This window comes from Mus caroli, chromosome 2 (assembly GCF_900094665.2).
Source record: "Mus caroli chromosome 2, CAROLI_EIJ_v1.1, whole genome shotgun sequence".
Lineage (NCBI taxonomy): Eukaryota > Metazoa > Chordata > Mammalia > Rodentia > Muridae > Mus > Mus caroli.
In genome coordinates, this window is record NC_034571.1 from 26,190,336 (window position 1) to 26,208,201 (window position 17,866).

The window sequence follows — 17,866 nt, forward strand, 5'->3', positions numbered from 1 at the left end:
AGTGAGTTCCAGGACAGCCAGGGCTACTGAGAAACCCTGTCTCCAAAAACAAAACAAACAAACAAAAAAGACTATCTCATAACAGCTTTCCTGGTCCTTGCAGTTGCTTTTTAAAAATAACTTTGTGGCCAAGTGGTGGTGGCAGGCCTTTAATCCCAGCACTTGGGAGACAGAGGCAGGCGGATTTCTGAGTTTGAGGCCAGCATGGTCTACAAAGTAAGTCCCAGGACAGCCAGGGCTACACAGAGAAACCCTGTCTCTAAACACAAAAACAAAAAACTCCTTGTATTTCCTAGATAGTGGCTGCTGCATAGCTTCCTTCCTTTCCTAGTCTGAATTGGGCCCCTACTACAGTCGGCTCGTGAGAGCACATCCTGACTGAGACCTTCTTATTGGAACTAACTGTGATCTCCATTTGGCACCTAGTGATGGGCCAGAAGGCCAAGGCCAGGGCCAACTGCTGATCAAGACAGTGAAGCTGGCGTTCTCTGTCACCAACAATGTTATTCGGCTGAAACCTCCTTCTAATGTGGTTTCACCCCTGGAACAGGCTCTCACACAACATGGTATGTGTTTTTCTTCCTTAGCTACGTTTCTGCCCATAAAAACATAGTTAACGCCCTCTGCTTGGACATCAGAAATCATTCTCAGCTCATTTCTTTAAGCTTGGTAACAAGGGACTGCATCATAGTTTATTCTGGACTCCTGCTGATGACATAGTAATACTTAAGGATGGAGACTGGGGTCATATTTCCTTGGTTCAAATTTAGGTTTTGCTCAGCTGTATAAGAACCTCAGGCATATTTAAGCTTTGTCTCAGATTTCCATCCAGAATGGCACAGAAGTAAATTGCTGTATCCCTGGGAGACTGAGGCAGGAGGCTAAGCTCAGCTAGGGCTGCCTAACAAGTAGAGTGCTAGGCCATGCAGATGACTGCAGTGTAGGAAGCTGTCTTCCCTGTGGGATGGGGAGGGCGGCTCACACAGTCCCTCAAGGATGATGGCGGTGCTGGCAGCAGTTACACATGGGTGACTGAGTGACTGCTCAGAGGAGAGGGCCTGGCTCCTGCCCACAGTCGCCCCTCAGCTCTCCAGAGGCAGAAGGGCCAGGGCCACCTGCTAGTCAAGACAGTGAAGCTGGCATTCTCTGTCATCAGTCCCTGATGGTCTGGTCTGTATAGCAAAATCTTTCAAAGACAAACAACCCTGAAAAAAAACAAGCACAAAAAGTCCTTCAAATCACATTGGCTCATATCAGTGTGACTCTAAGTTTGTTAATCTTTGGCTCACTTTCATTATGAGTAATGTTTTATATCCTGTCTAAAAGCATTTATAACTTTAATTTTTTTCATTTGCTATGCTGGTGTCTGAACCCAGGGCCTTATTCGAGTTAGTAGGTGTTCCACTATTAAGTCACTACTCTAGCACCAGTTATGCACAGGCTGGTCTTAAATTGATTATGTAACCAGGATGTCCTGGAAAGCCCCCTCCCCTATGCCCCTCCCCTGTCCCTTTGTTTCAATTTGTTACATTTGTTATATTTGTGTTCATGATGTCTGGGTGTCAGCTCTTTCTTTCCACTATGAGGGTTCTGGGAGTTGAACTATGGTCATCAGGTTTAGCAGCAAGCACCCATTGGGCCATCTCTGTGACCCTTACCCTTCAATTTTGGTTCCTCCTTTCGTCACCTCCCAAGTGCTGAGATTACAAGCATGTGCTACTGTGTCTGGCCAGAGGGTTTTGTGTTTTCTGAAAGTGCATGTGGGGGGGTGGGGCACACGCATACATGCATGTGCATGTGGAAGTCAAACCATGGGGCTTGGCTCTCTCCTACCACCATGGAGGACTGGCTCTGTCGTCAGACTTGGCAAGGAGCCTTCCCCACTGAACCTCATTGCCTTCCTGCTTAAGGGTTCAAGGCTTAAAGGTTCTTCTTTTCCTTTTTTTAAAATTTCAGTACAGTGCCTTTTGTAACCTACTTATTAAAGAGTATTTCTTTTAAAATATATCTTTGCAATAATGCATTGTATTGAACTGTTTATCCCCCAAATCCTAGTTATCTCTTTGCTACTGAGAATAGGACTGAACTGGCCACCTCTACTTAATTAGCCCCAGTAGCTGGTCTTTTGAAAGAACTGTAATGGGTCCCTGGATCTGTTTCCTTTGCTTCAGGTGCCCACGGGAACAACCTCATTGCTGTCCTAGCCAAGTACATCTACCACAGACATGACCCAGCCTTGCCGCGTCTGGCCATCCAGCTGCTGAAACGCTTGGCCACGGTAGGATCCATGGTGCTGGCTCGAGCTGTGAGGATTAGCTTCCCGCTGCTCTCCAGCTTGTGTGTGTGCACTGGAGTGCAGGTGGCCACTGAGTCTTGAAATCTGGGATCCCCAAACTAGAGGTGCAGGAGGTTGTAAGCTGCCTGATGTACAGGCTAGGGATCAAACACACTTCCTGTAAGAGCAGGACCTGCTCTTATCTTCAAGTCGACTCTCCAACTCCATTTTTCTTTTTAGATTTACTTATGTTTATGTATCTGTAAGTATGGACACCACCTGTGTGCCTGGTACCCAAAGGCTTAGGGATAAGGGCTTGGGTCCCATGGAACTACAGTTACAGGTGGCTATAAGCTACCATGTGGGCGCTGGGAAACAACCCTGAGTTCTGTACTAGAAAAGCTGGTCTTGCTTGTTTGTTTGGGTTGGGTTTTTGAGACAGTCTCATGTCCAAGCTGGCCTGAAACTCACAGAGATCTGCCTGCCTCTGCCTCCTGAGTTCTGGGATTAAAGGTGTGTGCCACCATGTCCGACTAAGAGCAATAATTATTTAACACTGAGTTGTCTCTCCAGCCCCTGCACTTTGTACTCTTAACATCAAATTTTATATCCTTCCATCAGTCTAATAGACAGAAACCTCATTTTTTTACTTAATTCAGACATGAGACACATTTAACATGTGAGTGTCCACATGCGTGTGAACACACACATGAACATGGGTGTTGAAGCCAGAGGTCGTCAGCAGTGGGTGTCTTCCTCAGTCAGTCATGGTCCGTCTTATTCTGTGTGACAGTCTCGTTGCATCTGGAGCTTGGTTGTTGGCTACATTGGCTCATCAGCAATTCCACAGTGCTCTGGCTTCTGCCTCTCAGTCTGAGGATTAGTGCCTGGCTCATCTAGCTAAGTGGTGCTAAGGCTCTGAACTCACACCTTTATGCCAGTGCAGCAAGCACTTCACTGCCTGTCTCTCCAGCACCTACTGTCTGCTGGGTTTTGTTTGTTTGTTCTGTAAATTCTCTCACCCCAGAAAATTATGTCTGAGTTGTTCTTGTATTTTACATCAGTGCCCTTCTACAGAACCTTCCTGAACTTTTTCTGGACCTAGAACTCTAAACCTGTTTGTCCTGGTCTCCAGGTGGCCCCAATGTCAGTGTATGCTTGCCTGGGCAGTGATGCAGCGGCCATCCGTGATGCCTTCCTGACCCGCCTTCAGAGCAAGATTGAGGACATGCGCATCAAAGTCATGATCCTGGAGTTCCTGACAGTGGCGGTAGAGACACAGCCAGGTCTCATCGAGCTGTTTCTGAATCTGGAGGTGAAGGATGGCAGCAATGGCTCCAAGGTCAGCTGCACTTTGGGTGAAGCTGGGTGAGGGCTTTGGAAGTGCTGTCATGGATCTTGAATACCCACCTGTCCCTGCTGTAGGAATTCAGCCTTGGTGTGTGGAGCTGTCTCCACGTGGTGCTGGAGCTGATTGATTCCCAGCAGCAAGATCGATACTGGTGCCCACCTCTGTTGCATCGCGCAGCTATTGCCTTCCTTCATGCCCTGTGGCAAGACCGTAGGGACAGTGCAATGCTTGTCCTCAGAACCAAGTATGTCCCCTCTGGGTGCTAGCTCATGCATGAGCTTGACTGACCTTGTCTATAAAATGGAAGTAGGTTTTCTGTGAGTTCACCAGATTATGCATGGAATACTTAGCACGCAGTTCAGTACCGGGGACTCCTAGATGTCTTTTTCTTTCTTTCTATTTTTTTTTCTCTTTATTTACTTATTTGCTTTTGGGGGCAGGGTCTCACTATGGGTTTGGGTGCCCTGGAGCATATTATATAGACCTGCAGCACTCTGATTCCCACCTGCAGGTTTTATCACCACACCTGGCTAGGGTTTTTGTGTTTTGATTTTGGTTTTGGTGTTTTGAGACAAGGTTTCTCTGTGTAGCCCTGGCTGTCCTGGAACTCACTCTGAAGACCAGGCTGGCCTCGAACTCAGAAATCCACCTGCCTCTGCCTCCCAAGTGCTGGGATTAAAGGCGTGTGCCACCACGCCCGGCCTGATTTCATTTTTAAATAGTCAAAAAATAAAGGGTTGTTTTGTTTTTTAAGTTTTTTTCTGTGGTTTGTAAGCACATGTCACCCAGCTATGTATGGCTGTAGAACAACTTCTGTGACTTCTATGATGTGGGTCCCAGGATTTGAACTCAGATCATCAGTATTGGTGGTTGGTGCCAACTCTTCTCAGCAGCCCCAGTTAAACTTTTCTTTTTCTTTTTTTTTTTTTTTTTCTTCTTTTTCTTTTATGTGGGAGTGGGGTTGGGGCAGGATTGAGATGGTTTCTCTGTGTAGCCTTGGCTGTCCTGAAAAACTCCCTCTATAGACCAGACTGGCCTCTGGCTCTGTCTCTGGAATGCTGGGATTAAAGGCTTGGGCAACTACTGCCTGTCTCCCAATTGCACTTCTTAAGTGGGAGATACAGTTTTATTTATGGACTTCTTATGTTTATATATGAATAATTGATTTATGAGAAACATTTTAGGTTTAGGACATTAAAGTATGACAAAATACCAGCCAGGGGGACTAGAGATATGGGGGCTGTGGGAACGGAAAGGCAGCATTTCAACACGTGTTTTCATCCTAGACCCAAGTTTTGGGAGAATTTAACAGGTCCGCTGTTTGGAACTCTCTCTCCTCCTTCAGAGACATCTGAGGTGAGCTATGTGGAGGGTAGAGCAGAGGCTAGGGTACCTGAGCAGAAGGGTTGGTCTGTGGCTTCGAGAAAAGGACCCTCCCTTAAGTCACATGCAGAAGGCTTCACATACAGCCCATCTCCAGAGCAGTGCCTGCTTCCTGTCCTCAGGGGGGCAGACAGACATAGTTGCTCTGGGTGGAAAGCTCTGGCATCTCCACATTGTGGGCATGGCACCTGTCCATTGGCATTGGCCTTTTGCATTCTATAAAGGTGTGTTTTCTTGTTTTCTAAGTGTTAGGCCCTTGCTGTCAGTCAGCAGGGGGTGGGGGTGGGGGTTTTTCTCCATGTAATTAGTGTGTTTTGCTCTCCCTTCCACAGCCCAGTGTCCTGGAAACCTGTGCCCTGATCATGAAGATAATATGTTTGGAGATATACTATGTAGTTAAGTGAGTCCTTTCCCCTTCAGGTGGATTTGTTATTGTGATTGTGTAGTACTTCGGGTTGAACTCCGGGTATTTTGCTTGCTGAACAAGTGCTCCACCAGTGAGCCATGTCTCTAGCACTCTTCCCAAAGATATGGGGTGGGAGATGGTGGAGTTCTATCATTGAATGCATGGTTGATAAGCAGGGCACGCAGGAGGGATGGTCGGTCAGTGAACTGTTCCTGACTGGTGCACTGATGGCATTTATGCTGTCAGAAGAGTGGTCAAGCAGGCTCTGGGTTGCTGGGATTTGATGGAGTAACGGCTTTTCTGAAAGGCCTCAGTCTCACTTGTTCCTTTGGTGCTGATTCTAGAGCTGGCTGCTGTGTGCTCATCACAGCTGCAGATACTTCTGAATCCTGACTCGGGTTTGTATTTTGTATAGGGGCTCATTAGACCAGTCATTAAAAGATACACTCAAGAAGTTCTCCAGTGAGAAACGCTTTGCCTACTGGTCAGGGTACGTCAAGTCTTTGGCAGTTTACATGGCTGACACAGAGGGCAGCAGCTGCACGTCCCTGCTAGAGTATCAGATGCTGGTCTCCGCCTGGAGGATACTTCTCATCATTGCTGCCAGTCACGTAAGCGCCTCGTGGGTACCGGGCACCGGGCTTTTGCTTTCGTCGGAAGCAGTGATGTGATGAGCTGCATAGCACATGCAGTTCCTTGGGATAAAGAAGATCAGAGTTTGTCCCTGAAATGCAGATGTTCTATGCCAAGAGATGAGGATGGGCAGGTACTTGGGGACAGGACAGAGAAGCAGTTCCAAACCCACCAGATAGCCTGAAGGCTTCCCTGCTGTTGGGCCTGGATAGGTCTAGGGAATACCTCTTAGTAAGGAGTGGTGTTTGCCTCTGGGGCTGTGCCTTCTGGACACTGTAGGTGTCTGGGATTCATCTGCAGCTGCGGCAGCCCCAGATCTCTTAGAGTGCTGTGTGTTTTCATTGGTTCTAGGAAAAGGACGGAGGCCACTGTCTCTTCACTGTATAGTGAGTTTTTAAATTTTTTACTTATTCTTAGTGTATGCACATGTGTGTGGAGGTCAGAGACAAATGTGTGGGGTCAGTTCCACCTTTATGTGAACTCAGGGATCAGACGCAGCTCATCAGGCTGGCGCAGCAAGGGTCTTCCCCAGACACATGTTAAAGAGAGAGTTGGTGTTTTGGAAAGTTGGCGCCGTGGCATTTTTCAGTGTGGCACTGTTGTGTTTCATTATAGCACATGGTGTTGAACTATCTTCCTCAGGGCATCTGGACCATAGCTTACTTAATTACAGTCGAACCTTGGCATGTGCGTCCTTGTTCCAAAAACCTTGCCATCTGTCTGACTTGTTCTCCAGTACAGACTGCCTATAGACCCCTGAGTCTCCAGACCTACTACTACAAGACTTGCCTCCCTGATAAGGTCATGTCCATGTCGCTGCCTTTTAGAACCCAGCAATAGCCTGGTGAGGTGGACATGCCTGAATCCCGGCAATCACTGTGCACAGGCAGGTGCATCTCTTAAGTTTGAGGCTAGCCTGGTCTATGGAGTGAATTCAGGACAAATAGAGATACACAGTGAGACACTTCCGGGGGTTGCAGGGTGAGGGGAGCCAGGAATCCAACCAAACAGCTGTTCTTACGTTGTACCTCTGGAAACTGACCTGATGAACTTTAATTCCCACCCTCTTCCCCTCCCTCCCTTCCTCTCTCCCTCCCATGGCTACTAAAATATTTGTTCTGCACTTGCAGGCACCAGAGGTGTTATAGCTGGGCTTCAGCTGCTTCTCCACCCCTTTCCCTCTACCCTTCCAACCCTGCAGTCCTAGATGGGAGATAAAAAGGATAGGGAGGAAAGGAAAGAAATCCCTGAGGAAAGTCCAAGTTTGGATGGAGGCAGCGTGATCGTGATCGGTAGACCACTTCCTGCTGCTGAGAGGCATAGAGATCCTAGGGGAAAGTTTGATCTTCGCCATCAGAATATCTGATTTCTTTTTGTTGTTGCTTACCTAACAAACCAACCACCAACCCACCTGTGGGCACCAGCATTTATACACCCTCACCCTCTGACCATTGCCCAGGATTCCATATGTCACACAACTGCAGAAATTCTCTGCAGCTGGCAGTCACACCCTGCCAGACCACAAGGCAAATCAAAGTCAGCTGCTGAGGACGGTCTGAAGCAGCCCCGTGTCCCACACCTGGGATTAAACCGAAAGCACATTTTAAAATATTTCTGTGTTTTTTTGTTTTGTTTTGTTTGAGACAGGGTTTCTCTGTGTAGCCCTGGCTGTCCTGGAACTCACTTTGTAGACCAGGCTGGCCTCGAACTCAGAAATCCGCCTGCCTCTGCCTCCTGAGTGCTGGGATTAAAGACATGCACCACCACTGCCCAGTAATTTCTGTGTTTTTTAAAGAAATCAAAACTCTAGAATTCTCACTACAGGATATAGCAATGAATAGGCAGGGAAGGCCCGGTCACACAGTGAGGACAGCACAAGAAAGATGACCCATAGAATCCGCTAACTGTGCTCCTAGAGCCTCACAGAAACTCTCTGACTTGGTTGCCTTGTCCAGCCTAATTTTGAGGATTTGTTCTTAACAGTAACTCATTCTGCTGGGTTAAGTTGATATCCCTGGGAGGTCCACTCTTTCTTTTTTAATGGAAATGTAGGAAGGGGACTGGGAGGAGTGAAGGGCGGGGAAACTGCTGTCTTGACACAATGTGTGAGAGAAGGGGTGGTGAGGCTTGGAGGGGTCTTAAGAGTGGTGGCAGAGGCAGGTGGATCTTTGAGTTTGAGGCCTAGCCTGGTCTACAAAATGAGTTACTAGACAGCCAGGGCTACACAGAGACACTGTGTATTGAGAGAGGGGTGGGGGCAGATAAGGACTTGAGGTCAGTTGTAAATTCACAGATGAAAATGTAAGGGGGTTGTACTTGATGATAATGGCAAGGACGATGATGTGATAGCTAACACATGACATAAGAGTAGCCATGGTGGCCTCTGAGAAGTAATGCCAGACACCTGAGTATGTAAGACGTGTCGAGCATGAAGTCTAGGGAGATGAGACTGCAGGCGTTGAGTGCAGAAGGAGAAAGTACTTGGTATGTTCAGAGCCATCGATGAGTGGGTGTAGTTATTAGCACATGCTAACAGGGAAGCTGAAGCACAGAGGACCACGGGTTAGCCACAACCTGTATAACAACATGGTGAGACCAGTTTCAAAGAAATGAAAAGAAAGAGGTTGTAGGGAGGGCTGGGCTAGAGGGAGCCCAGATGGGGCTGAGGGTCCTACAGCAGGTGACCTTCCTGGCCCTGGGAAGCCTGAGCAGAATGCGGAGCACAGGAAGGATGGATGGGGTTCCAATTGGGAATGGCCTCATGAAGCCTTTCACTTCTTGGCTCTTAAAGTCTATCCTGAACATAATCTTTCTCCCACCCATTGCAGGCAGACGTCATGCACTTGACTGACATGGCAGTGCGGCGTCAGCTTTTTCTTGATGTGCTTGATGGGACCAAAGCATTAGTAAGTATGCCCGGGAGTTCCCCTTTCCCAAAGGTCACACAGGGAGCTCTCAGTGCTCATAGGGCCATCAGGGCGGTCAGTCAATGCTCAGGTGGCCTGGAGGTGAGGCTCAGTGATAAAGAGGTGCCCCAGCTCCTTGCTCCTGGGAGAGGTCAGGGTTAGGTGAGGAGGGCCTGTGTGTCTATCTGTGCAGTGGTGGCTGCTTCTAAGCAGCCAAACTCCTGACTGCTCTGCCGCTTCTCCCCTCAGCTCCTTGTTTCAGCATCTGTGAACTGCCTCCGGCTGGGCTCCATGATGTGCACCCTGCTGCTCATCCTCCTACGCCAGTGGAAGAGGTGAGTGCTGGGACGAGAGCTGGCTGCCTGAGGCTCCATCTGCCTCAGCGCTGCCTGCCCACCCTTCCTCACCACCCAGACCGTCTAGTATACCTTACAGGAAATGGAGCAACTCGCCAGACAATCCTGCAGTGAGGGAGACTGCCTGTGGCTTCTGAGGGGCACTGGGGACAGTGAGTGAGGCATGCTGCTGCCTTGGTCTTTCAGAGAGCTGGGTGCTGTGGAGAAAATCCTTGGGCCCTTGACAGAGATCCTGGAAGGGGTGCTTCAGGCAGACCAGCAGCTCATGGAAAAGACCAAGGCCAAGGTGTTCTCTGCATTCATCACAGTGTTACAGATGAAGGAGCTGCGAGGTGAGCCCCAGCTTCAGCAGGGCCACATGGGTTTCAGTTGTGGGAATATTACGCCGGGGATGCTTTATTTCCCACTACCCCTTCCCCTTCCTCTTGGTACTCAACTGCCTTTCCAGCCCCTGCAGTCAGAATGGCCCACCTGTGTGACAGCACCCTCTCATCTGTTCTGCAGTCGGTGATATCCCCCAGTACTCCCAGCTGGTGCTGAACGTGTGTGAGACTCTCCAAGAAGAAGTGATTGCCCTCTTTGATCAGACCCGCCACAGCCTGGCATCCGGCAGCGCTGCCGAGGACAAGGACAGCATGGAGACAGATGACTGCCCTCGGCCCCGGCACAAGGACCAGCGTGATGGGGTGAGGGGACATCAGCAAGCTGTCTGACAGCACACAGACTGTACTCAAGGCTGCCACCTCCCTGGGGGAAGATGGGAAGGTGGGAGCCTGAGGATCCCAGAGCCCTGTGGGCACAGGGCTTTGAGGGAAGCACTGGGAGAGGCATGGCTCTCAGCCATTTCAGCAGAACTAGTCAGGCAGGCATCGTGTGCCGGGAAGATTGGATGGACCGTGAAAGGTGTGAGCAGCTTCAGGTCAGCATCTGCTGTGCTCTGACCCCTGGCTGGTGTGAGCAGAGTGAGGGCAGGGGTGGGCTAGAGAGGGTTGCTTTATAGGGCAGGCGTGGGCTCTTTAACCTAAGGGCTCACTCTAGAAGAGGTAATGGATACACTATAGAACAGTCTTTTCTCTGGTGAGGGCAGGACTTAAGACAGGGTTTCTCTGTGTAATAGCCCTGGCTGTCCTTTGTAGACCAGGCTGACTTAAAACCTATAGAGATCTGCTGCCCTCTGCCCTCTTGCCTCTGCCTCTGTCTCCTCCGCCCAAAAGCTGGGATTAAAGGCATGCACTAAACCGGGCGTTGTGGCGCACGCCTTTAATCCCAGCACTTGGGAGGCAGAGGCAGGTGAATTTCTGAGTTCAAGGCCAGCATGGTCTACAGAGTGAGTTCCAGGACAGCCAGGCTACACAGAGAAACCCTGTCTCAAAAAACCAAAAAACAGGGCTGGTGAGATGGCTCAGTGGGTAAGAGCACCCGACTGCTCTTCCGAAGGTCTGGAGTTCAAATCCCAGCAACCACATGGTGGCTCACAACCATCCGTAACGAGATCTGACTCCCTCTTCTGAAGACAGCTACGGTGTACTTACATATAATAAATAAATAAATAGCTACGGTGCACTTACATATAATTAAAAAAAAAAACCAAAAAACAAAAACAAAGGCATGCTCTACTGTGCCTGACTAGAGCAATGTTTTCTACTACCAGCTTTTTCCTTTTTATTTTATTTATTTATTCATTTTTTTGAGGTAGTCCTACTTCGTAGCCCAGGCTAGCCTCTAACTTCCTGCCTATTTGAAAGAGAATTTCGGGTATGTTTTGTATGATGTGAAAGCAAGTACTATTAGTGGGAAACAATAAGTACGTTTATGCTGGGGCATAGTCTTATTAAGTATGGATTGTAGTCACAAAGAAGTGCATATTGTCTTCCTCTGTCAGTCTCTACTAACTCCTATGAAGTAGAGTCCTGAACCTGGGGCTCATGGCTTCTCAGGCACACTAGGACCTAGTAAGTCTACAGCATGCCTCAGACCTGGGAATATAGGCATACGTAGATCTGCCTTGTTATGTGGGTACTAGCACCAAAGTCGAGTCCTCGGGCTTGGATAGCATGTACTTAATATTTCTGTATCTAAGTGTTTTGTGTATGTGTGTGTGTGTGTGTGTGTGTGCATGCCTGGTGCCTCCAGAGGCCAAAAGAGGGCAATAGATGCCCTGGAACTAGAGTTAGAGATAAGTTTTGAACCCTTTTTAAAGTAAGGAAAGGAATTTTTAGTTGATATGGGTCAAATTGTGTCCTATAAAAAGACATTCCTGTGTTTTATCTGTAATTTAGTGTTTTGATATGTGTCAAGGGATGGTTTTTTTCTGGTCCTGTCTATTTGCTGTTCAAAATTCCACCTATAGCTGTGTTATTGTTGGTAATTGTGGCTGCTGAGAAAGGGGGTGGCTTTTCTTAGGGTGTGACCCCTGCCCAGTTGACTGAGCTCCAGAGGATGGCAGCACAATTGGACTCAAGGTGGTTCTTGCTGATAGCTTTTGTTTTGTTTTAGACAGGGTCTCACTGTGTAACCCTGGCTGGTCTGGGATGCACTTTTGTTGACCAGGTTGGCCTCAAACAGAAATCTGACTTGCCTCTGCCTCTCGAGTGCTGGGTAAGGTGTGTATTACCATGCCTGGTGATTAAGAAAGAAAATTGGCTGGGTAGAGAGGTGGAAGGTGGGTTTGAGAGAAGTTGATGGGATAAATATAATCAAAATACATTATATGAAAATCTTAAATAATAAAATTATTTTTAAAATAAGTGTATAATAGGCTGTGATGTCACACACCTTTAATCCCAGCATTCAGGAGGCACAGGCAGATGGATCTTTGAGTTTGAGGCCAGCCTGGCCTACATAGTGAGTTCTGGACAGTGAGGGATACACTGTCTCTCGAAAAACAAACAAAAGGGTATAAAACACTGGTGTTTGAATAGAGCCTGAGGTTGCCGATGGAGGGAGATGCTGTGGTTAGCAAAAGGTCAGGCAACTCAGAATGCCAGTGGTAGAGTGGGATGGAGAGAAGGGCACAGATGTATGGGGCAAGAAGCAGGAATGGCCCCAGTCACACTCCTGAGAGGAACGCTGGGCAGCGAGGCCAGCGCCAGCACTCTGCCTCTTCCTTCCCGCAACTGCCTTTTCCACCTTTCCCCGAATGCCTGCAGGTATGTGTCCTGGGACTTCATCTGGCTAAGGAGCTCTGTGAGGTGGATGAGGATGGGGACTCATGGCTGCAGGTGACCCGAAGGCTCCCCATTCTGCCCACGCTGCTCACCACGCTGGAGGTGAGCCTCCGCATGAAGCAGAACCTGCATTTTACTGAGGCTGCGCTGCACCTGCTCCTCACCCTGGCTCGCACCCAGCAAGTAAGACGCCCTGCTTGTGCCGAATGGTTCCCATGTAAACCAGAGTTTGACTCGGATCTCTTCCTGCCCTGGGCAAATCTTTTTGGGCTCCATCTAATTATGGGTTTTTCCTCTAGGGAGCCACAGCAGTGGCTGGAGCTGGCATCACCCAGAGCATCTGTTTGCCCCTCTTGAGTGTATACCAACTTAGCAGCAATGGCACAGGACAGGTGAGTGCCCAGTACCCTGCGTCTTGTCCTTCTCAGGTGCCCGCCTTGCTGCTCTTCCCTCATGTTATATATCTATCTGAGTTCCCTGGGAGCGTTTAGCTTCCTGCCCTTGACACAGGGCTAATGAGAGGGATGCAGCTGCCAGAAAGCACCTAGTGTGTGCTTAGCATGGACCTGGCTGTAGTCTGATCCAAACAACATAAATGCCACCAGGGCCAGGTTATTAGCCTAGACACTATCAACCCCTCAGCATCGTGTCTCTTCCCCCCCCCCCCCCCCCCCCCCCCCCCCCCTCATTCTCCCTTCGAGAGGGCATGAATATTTAAAGAGATTTTTTTTCCAGCCCCCCCCGCAAAGTCCTGAGGGCCAGCAGGTATGTCTTAGTCTGGAGTCACCATCAGAACCCCTCTCATTGGAATCTTTATGCCTGTTTAGTCTTCTTCATCTAGCCAGGCCTCCCTCGATTTACAGGGACCATGTTAAGGGCCAGAGAAGGGCAGGGATACAGCCAAGCAGACATGTCTGGGTAGTGGCAGACCAGATTTGAAACCTTACGCTCTTCTTGCTGAGTCTGATAGCCTTGCCTCTCCTAGCTCTCCTCATACCTAATGACAACTGTCCACTTGAAGAGACTTTTCTTTCTAGCAACTGGGCCACAAGGAGGCTCTACTGCTTTGAGTGGGTTCCTGTGGCATCAATCCTGAGTCTGTTGCCATTTGTCATAGACACCTAGCACCTCTCGAAAGTCCCTGGATGCCCCATCCTGGCCAGGGGTCTACCGTCTGTCCATGTCCTTAATGGAGCGATTGCTCAAGACTCTACGCTACAATTTCCTGACCGAGGCTCTAGACTTTGTGGGTGTCCATCAAGAACGGACTTTGCAGGTAAGCGGCTACCTACGACACAGAAAGGGATATTCAAAGCCACTTAGCATGTGGCTGTAGGACTTGGGGTATCAATGCCTTCGTCTTGGAGGTGTCTTAAGAATCTGGCTCTTGCCGGGCGTGGTGGCGCACGCCTTTAATCCCAGCACTCGGGAGGCAGAGGCAGGTGGATTTCTGAGTTCGAGGCTATACAGGGAAACCCTGTCTCTAAAAAAAAAAAAAAAAAAAAAAAAAAAAAAAAAGAATCTGGCTCTTGTTTCTCTCTTGCCCTCTTGGCAAGAGGGCATGTCCCCCTTTCCTTCCTTCCTTATTCCCTTCCCCCTCTCTCATGTTCATGGCCGGCCTCTACTTCTCTACTCTTTCCCTCTCTCTGCCTTAATCTGCCTTTACTACCCTCTTAACTCCCCTCCCCTTGCCCTAAATAAACTATTCTACATCAAAAAGAAAGAAAGATCCCAGCATTCGGGAGGCAGAGGCAGGCGGATTTCTGAGTTCGAGGACAGCCAGGGCTACGCAGAGAAACCCTGTCTCGAAAAACCAAAAGAGAGACAGAGACAGACAGACAGACAAACTGGCTGGAGGTGAGGCTCAGCGGTTAAGAGCACTGGCCGTTCTTTGAGAGATCCTGAGTTCAATTCCCAGCAACCACATGGTGTCTCACAACCATCTGTAATGGGATCCGATGCCCTCTTCTGATTTGTCTGCAGACAGCTAGAGTGTACTCACATAAAACAAATAAATCTTTAAAAAACAAAACAAAAAAAAAGAAATCTGACTTGAGTCACCTGACCAAGGGGAAGCCTTCATTATGCTATTCTGTTTTTAGATTTATTTTGTATATGTGACTACACTACACTGTAGCTGTCTTCAGACACACCAGTAGAGAGCATCAGATGGTTGTGAGCCACCATGTGGTTGCTGGGAATTGAACTCGGAATCCCTGGCCAGTGCTCTCTCCAGCCCCAAGAAGCCTTCATTGTAATGCCAGCCACCTAAGCATCTGTGGGCCCAGGACCTAACCTCATAGATAGGTAGACATGGTGTGCAGGTCCCTGAGCATTCCCTACTGTCCTGTCCGTAGTGTCTCAATGCCGTGAAGACAGTGCAGAGTCTAGCCTGCCTGGAGGAAGCAGATCACACCGTGGGCTTCATCCTACAACTGTCCCACTTCAGGAAGGAGTGGCACTTCCATCTGCCTCAGCTCATGCGTGATGTTCAGGTGGGCCTCAGACATTGCTTCTTTGAGGGTCTGGAGAGATGAGACCTGGGCAGGGAGTCAGTGGGTCTCCTCGGTGAACTGGAGGCTGTCTCTGAATGTGGGCTTCTTGCTTGGGGCACAGGTTTGACTCGGGCTGCTTACTCAGGCTAGTTCTTCCCTCCATAGTGAAGTGAGACTGGATGAGTTGAGAACTTGGGCTCTTTGAGGTAGACTTAGGTTCAAAATCCTCAGGACAAGGCCTAAAGCTGGAGGAGCCCACAGGCTTGAGACCTCTCTCTATGACCTTGGCCAGTCACATCAACTCTCTCCTTCTTCAGTGGACATAGTAGTAATCCCATCTTGCTGATGTCTGAGGCCTGTACAATGCCAGCAGTGCAGGGAAATGTTCCAGGCCTGGGCCCTGCTGGTGGCTGTTACGTTAGAGCATCAGTCAGTAAGAGGGGAGGCATGCTGGGTCCCGGGGGAAGATTTGTTTATAGGGCTGCCTCCATGAGTTTTTCTTGTCCCTCCTTGTCCAGGTGAACCTGGGTTACTTGTGCCAGGCCTGTACCTCCCTCCTGCACAGTCGCAAGATGCTGCAGCACTACCTACAGGTAATGAAGGCCCCTAGCCTGTCACCACTGGCAGTGCCACCCTTGATCTTCCATGACTCACCTTTCATTTCTTGACTCTCCTCAGAACAAAAATGGCGATGGCCTCCCTTCGGCTGTCACTCCCCGAGCTCAGCGGCCGTCCACCACCACCTCCACCGCTCTGGCTACCCCAGCTGGCTGCTCCTCCAAGCAACCTACTGCTGACACTGAGGCCTCAGAACAGCGAGCCTTACACACAGTCCAGTATGGCCTTCTCAAGATTCTCAGCAGGACCCTGGCAGCCCTGCGCCACTTCACTCCAGATGTCTGCCAGATCCTGTTGGACCAGGTACTAGTTGCCACCTCAAAACTAAGGCTAGGTTCCCACGATAAGCCTTGAACCTGGGCTCTGCAGTATACTGTCTGTGCTTTGGAGAGCTCCCAGCGAATTCCAGAGTGCTGTTTTTTTGTCTTTCAGTCCCTGGATCTTGCTGAGTACAACTTCCTCTTTGCCCTGAGTTTCACCACTCCCACCTTTGACTCTGAAGTGGCCCCCTCCTTCGGAACCCTCTTGGCCACAGTGAACGTGGCCCTCAACATGCTTGGAGAGGTAAGCTGGTGAGGTGGCCCCCCACATAACTTCCCACTTGTTTTAGAAATATAGAACATAAGCAGCCCCTGGAGCCTAGGCCTCTTCCTACAGGGGCATGCTAGGAGTTCCCACCGAGTACCCTGTGAGGTACCAGGGAAGTTGGGATGCAAGACCTCCAAGTAGAAGCTCTAACTGGCCACTCTTACTGCTAACTTGATTTTTATATTGTTTCTTCTAGCTGGACAAGAAAAAGGAATCCCTCACCCAGGCTGTGGGACTCAGCACACAAGCAGAAGGGACCCGAACATTAAAGTAAGGCCTGAGGCTTGTGGCCTGGGCAGCTGTGGGCTGCTGTTCTCCCATCTGCGTCTCAGCTGTGTCTGTCAAATACTTTTGCAACATTGCCCATACCTGCCTTTCCAGGTCCCTCCTGATGTTCACCATGGAGAACTGCTTCTACCTGCTCATCTCCCAAGCAGTGCGCTACCTCAGGGACCCGGCTGTGCACCCCCGGGACAAGCAGCGGATGAAGCAGGAGCTGAGCTCGGAGCTGGTATGGATGCTGGGCTGGCCAGCAGGGAAAACTGTTAGGATGCTGCCGGTTTTGTCATTTGGGTCAGGAAGAGTGGCCCTGGCCTCATTAATCTGCTGCTTTTCTTGCAGAGCACATTGCTTTCCAGCCTCTCACGATACTTCAGAAGGGGGACCCCCAGCTCCCCTGCTGCTGGAGTCCTGCCCTCACCACAGGGCAAGGCCACCTCTCTCTCCAAAGCCAGCCCAGAATCTCAGGAGCCTCTGATCCAACTTGTGCAAGCCTTTGTCCGGCACGTGCAGAGATAGGGTGCTGAGTGCTGTCTACCTGCTGCTCCTACCAACCTGAACCTGCACTGCAGCCTGGGCAGAGGGCGCTGCCACCACGAGGCCAGCCACTGAGCAGGCAGCTCCCTTCGTCATCCTCCTGTCCATCCGCTGACATTATTTTTATATAGCTAAAGAGGTCAACAGCACGGGCAGGGAGCTAAGGGGCTGGGTGCTCAGACTCTTGACAATATCCCAAGGTGGCCCCTTTCCTCCGAGCATTCCCATGGCACTTCACCAGCCAGGGAGGCCCTGGGTGCTGGCAGCACAGGAGAGGCCTGTGTGTAGTGAGGGTTTTCCATGATCTATTCTTGCAGTTTTTTTGGTAATACTGTGGTCTATTTATACAAATATTAAAAGTGCTGTTTATAGAGCCTGTGTCATGTGGCAATTTCCAGAGGCCCCAGATGTTGGGGGTAGGGGGGTGGCTGGAGATGGTGGGATTCCTGCTGATGGCCGACTTTCAGTACCTGCCCATTTAGTCGTAGGAGGCTGTCAGGACAGGCACACAAGGGAGAGTCTAGATCTCAATCAGTGTACAGTTCTTCCTGCTGTGGAGCCTCAGCATGCCCACTGGGACCACTAAAATAAAACATGGCCGTACTAGGTGCTCCTAGAACCAGGCTGATGTAGGGCTCCCTGCCTGCCATCTCCAAGGGGTAGATGCTCTCTTGCCCCGTAACTGTTGGCTACTGAAGCTTCCCTGCTCCCTGACAGGCAAACCACTATTGTCCCATGGGTCCAGGGTTAGGGACGGACAGAGTGTTGTGAAATTGTACGCACGAACACTGGGAACTGGGATGCCATAAGGACTTTTCCTCTGCTCTGTACTCGGAGCAGCCAGTGCCATGGCTCCATGCAACCTTACCCCA

The 17,866-nt window shown here is 49.7% G+C and overlaps 1 protein-coding gene across 1 annotated transcript in view; it reads left to right on the plus strand.

Annotated features, from left to right (window-relative positions):
- Positions 1-17,367, plus strand: part of Nup188 (nucleoporin 188) — a 58,205-nt gene extending 40,838 nt beyond the window's left edge. The window contains exons 23-43 of the mRNA XM_021156697.1: positions 427-566; positions 2,172-2,278; positions 3,411-3,617; positions 3,701-3,870; positions 4,913-4,982; positions 5,342-5,409; positions 5,831-6,026; positions 8,877-8,954; positions 9,204-9,289; positions 9,497-9,642; positions 9,815-9,996; positions 12,460-12,660; positions 12,777-12,869; positions 13,595-13,753; positions 14,835-14,972; positions 15,491-15,565; positions 15,651-15,893; positions 16,023-16,154; positions 16,375-16,448; positions 16,560-16,689; positions 16,800-17,367. Of these exons, the coding sequence (XP_021012356.1) occupies positions 427-566; positions 2,172-2,278; positions 3,411-3,617; positions 3,701-3,870; positions 4,913-4,982; positions 5,342-5,409; positions 5,831-6,026; positions 8,877-8,954; positions 9,204-9,289; positions 9,497-9,642; positions 9,815-9,996; positions 12,460-12,660; positions 12,777-12,869; positions 13,595-13,753; positions 14,835-14,972; positions 15,491-15,565; positions 15,651-15,893; positions 16,023-16,154; positions 16,375-16,448; positions 16,560-16,689; positions 16,800-16,976 (2,872 nt within the window). The 3' untranslated portion in view covers positions 16,977-17,367. The remainder of the gene's footprint in view (positions 1-426; positions 567-2,171; positions 2,279-3,410; positions 3,618-3,700; positions 3,871-4,912; positions 4,983-5,341; positions 5,410-5,830; positions 6,027-8,876; positions 8,955-9,203; positions 9,290-9,496; positions 9,643-9,814; positions 9,997-12,459; positions 12,661-12,776; positions 12,870-13,594; positions 13,754-14,834; positions 14,973-15,490; positions 15,566-15,650; positions 15,894-16,022; positions 16,155-16,374; positions 16,449-16,559; positions 16,690-16,799) is intronic.
- The last annotated feature ends 499 nt before the right edge of the window (positions 17,368-17,866 follow it).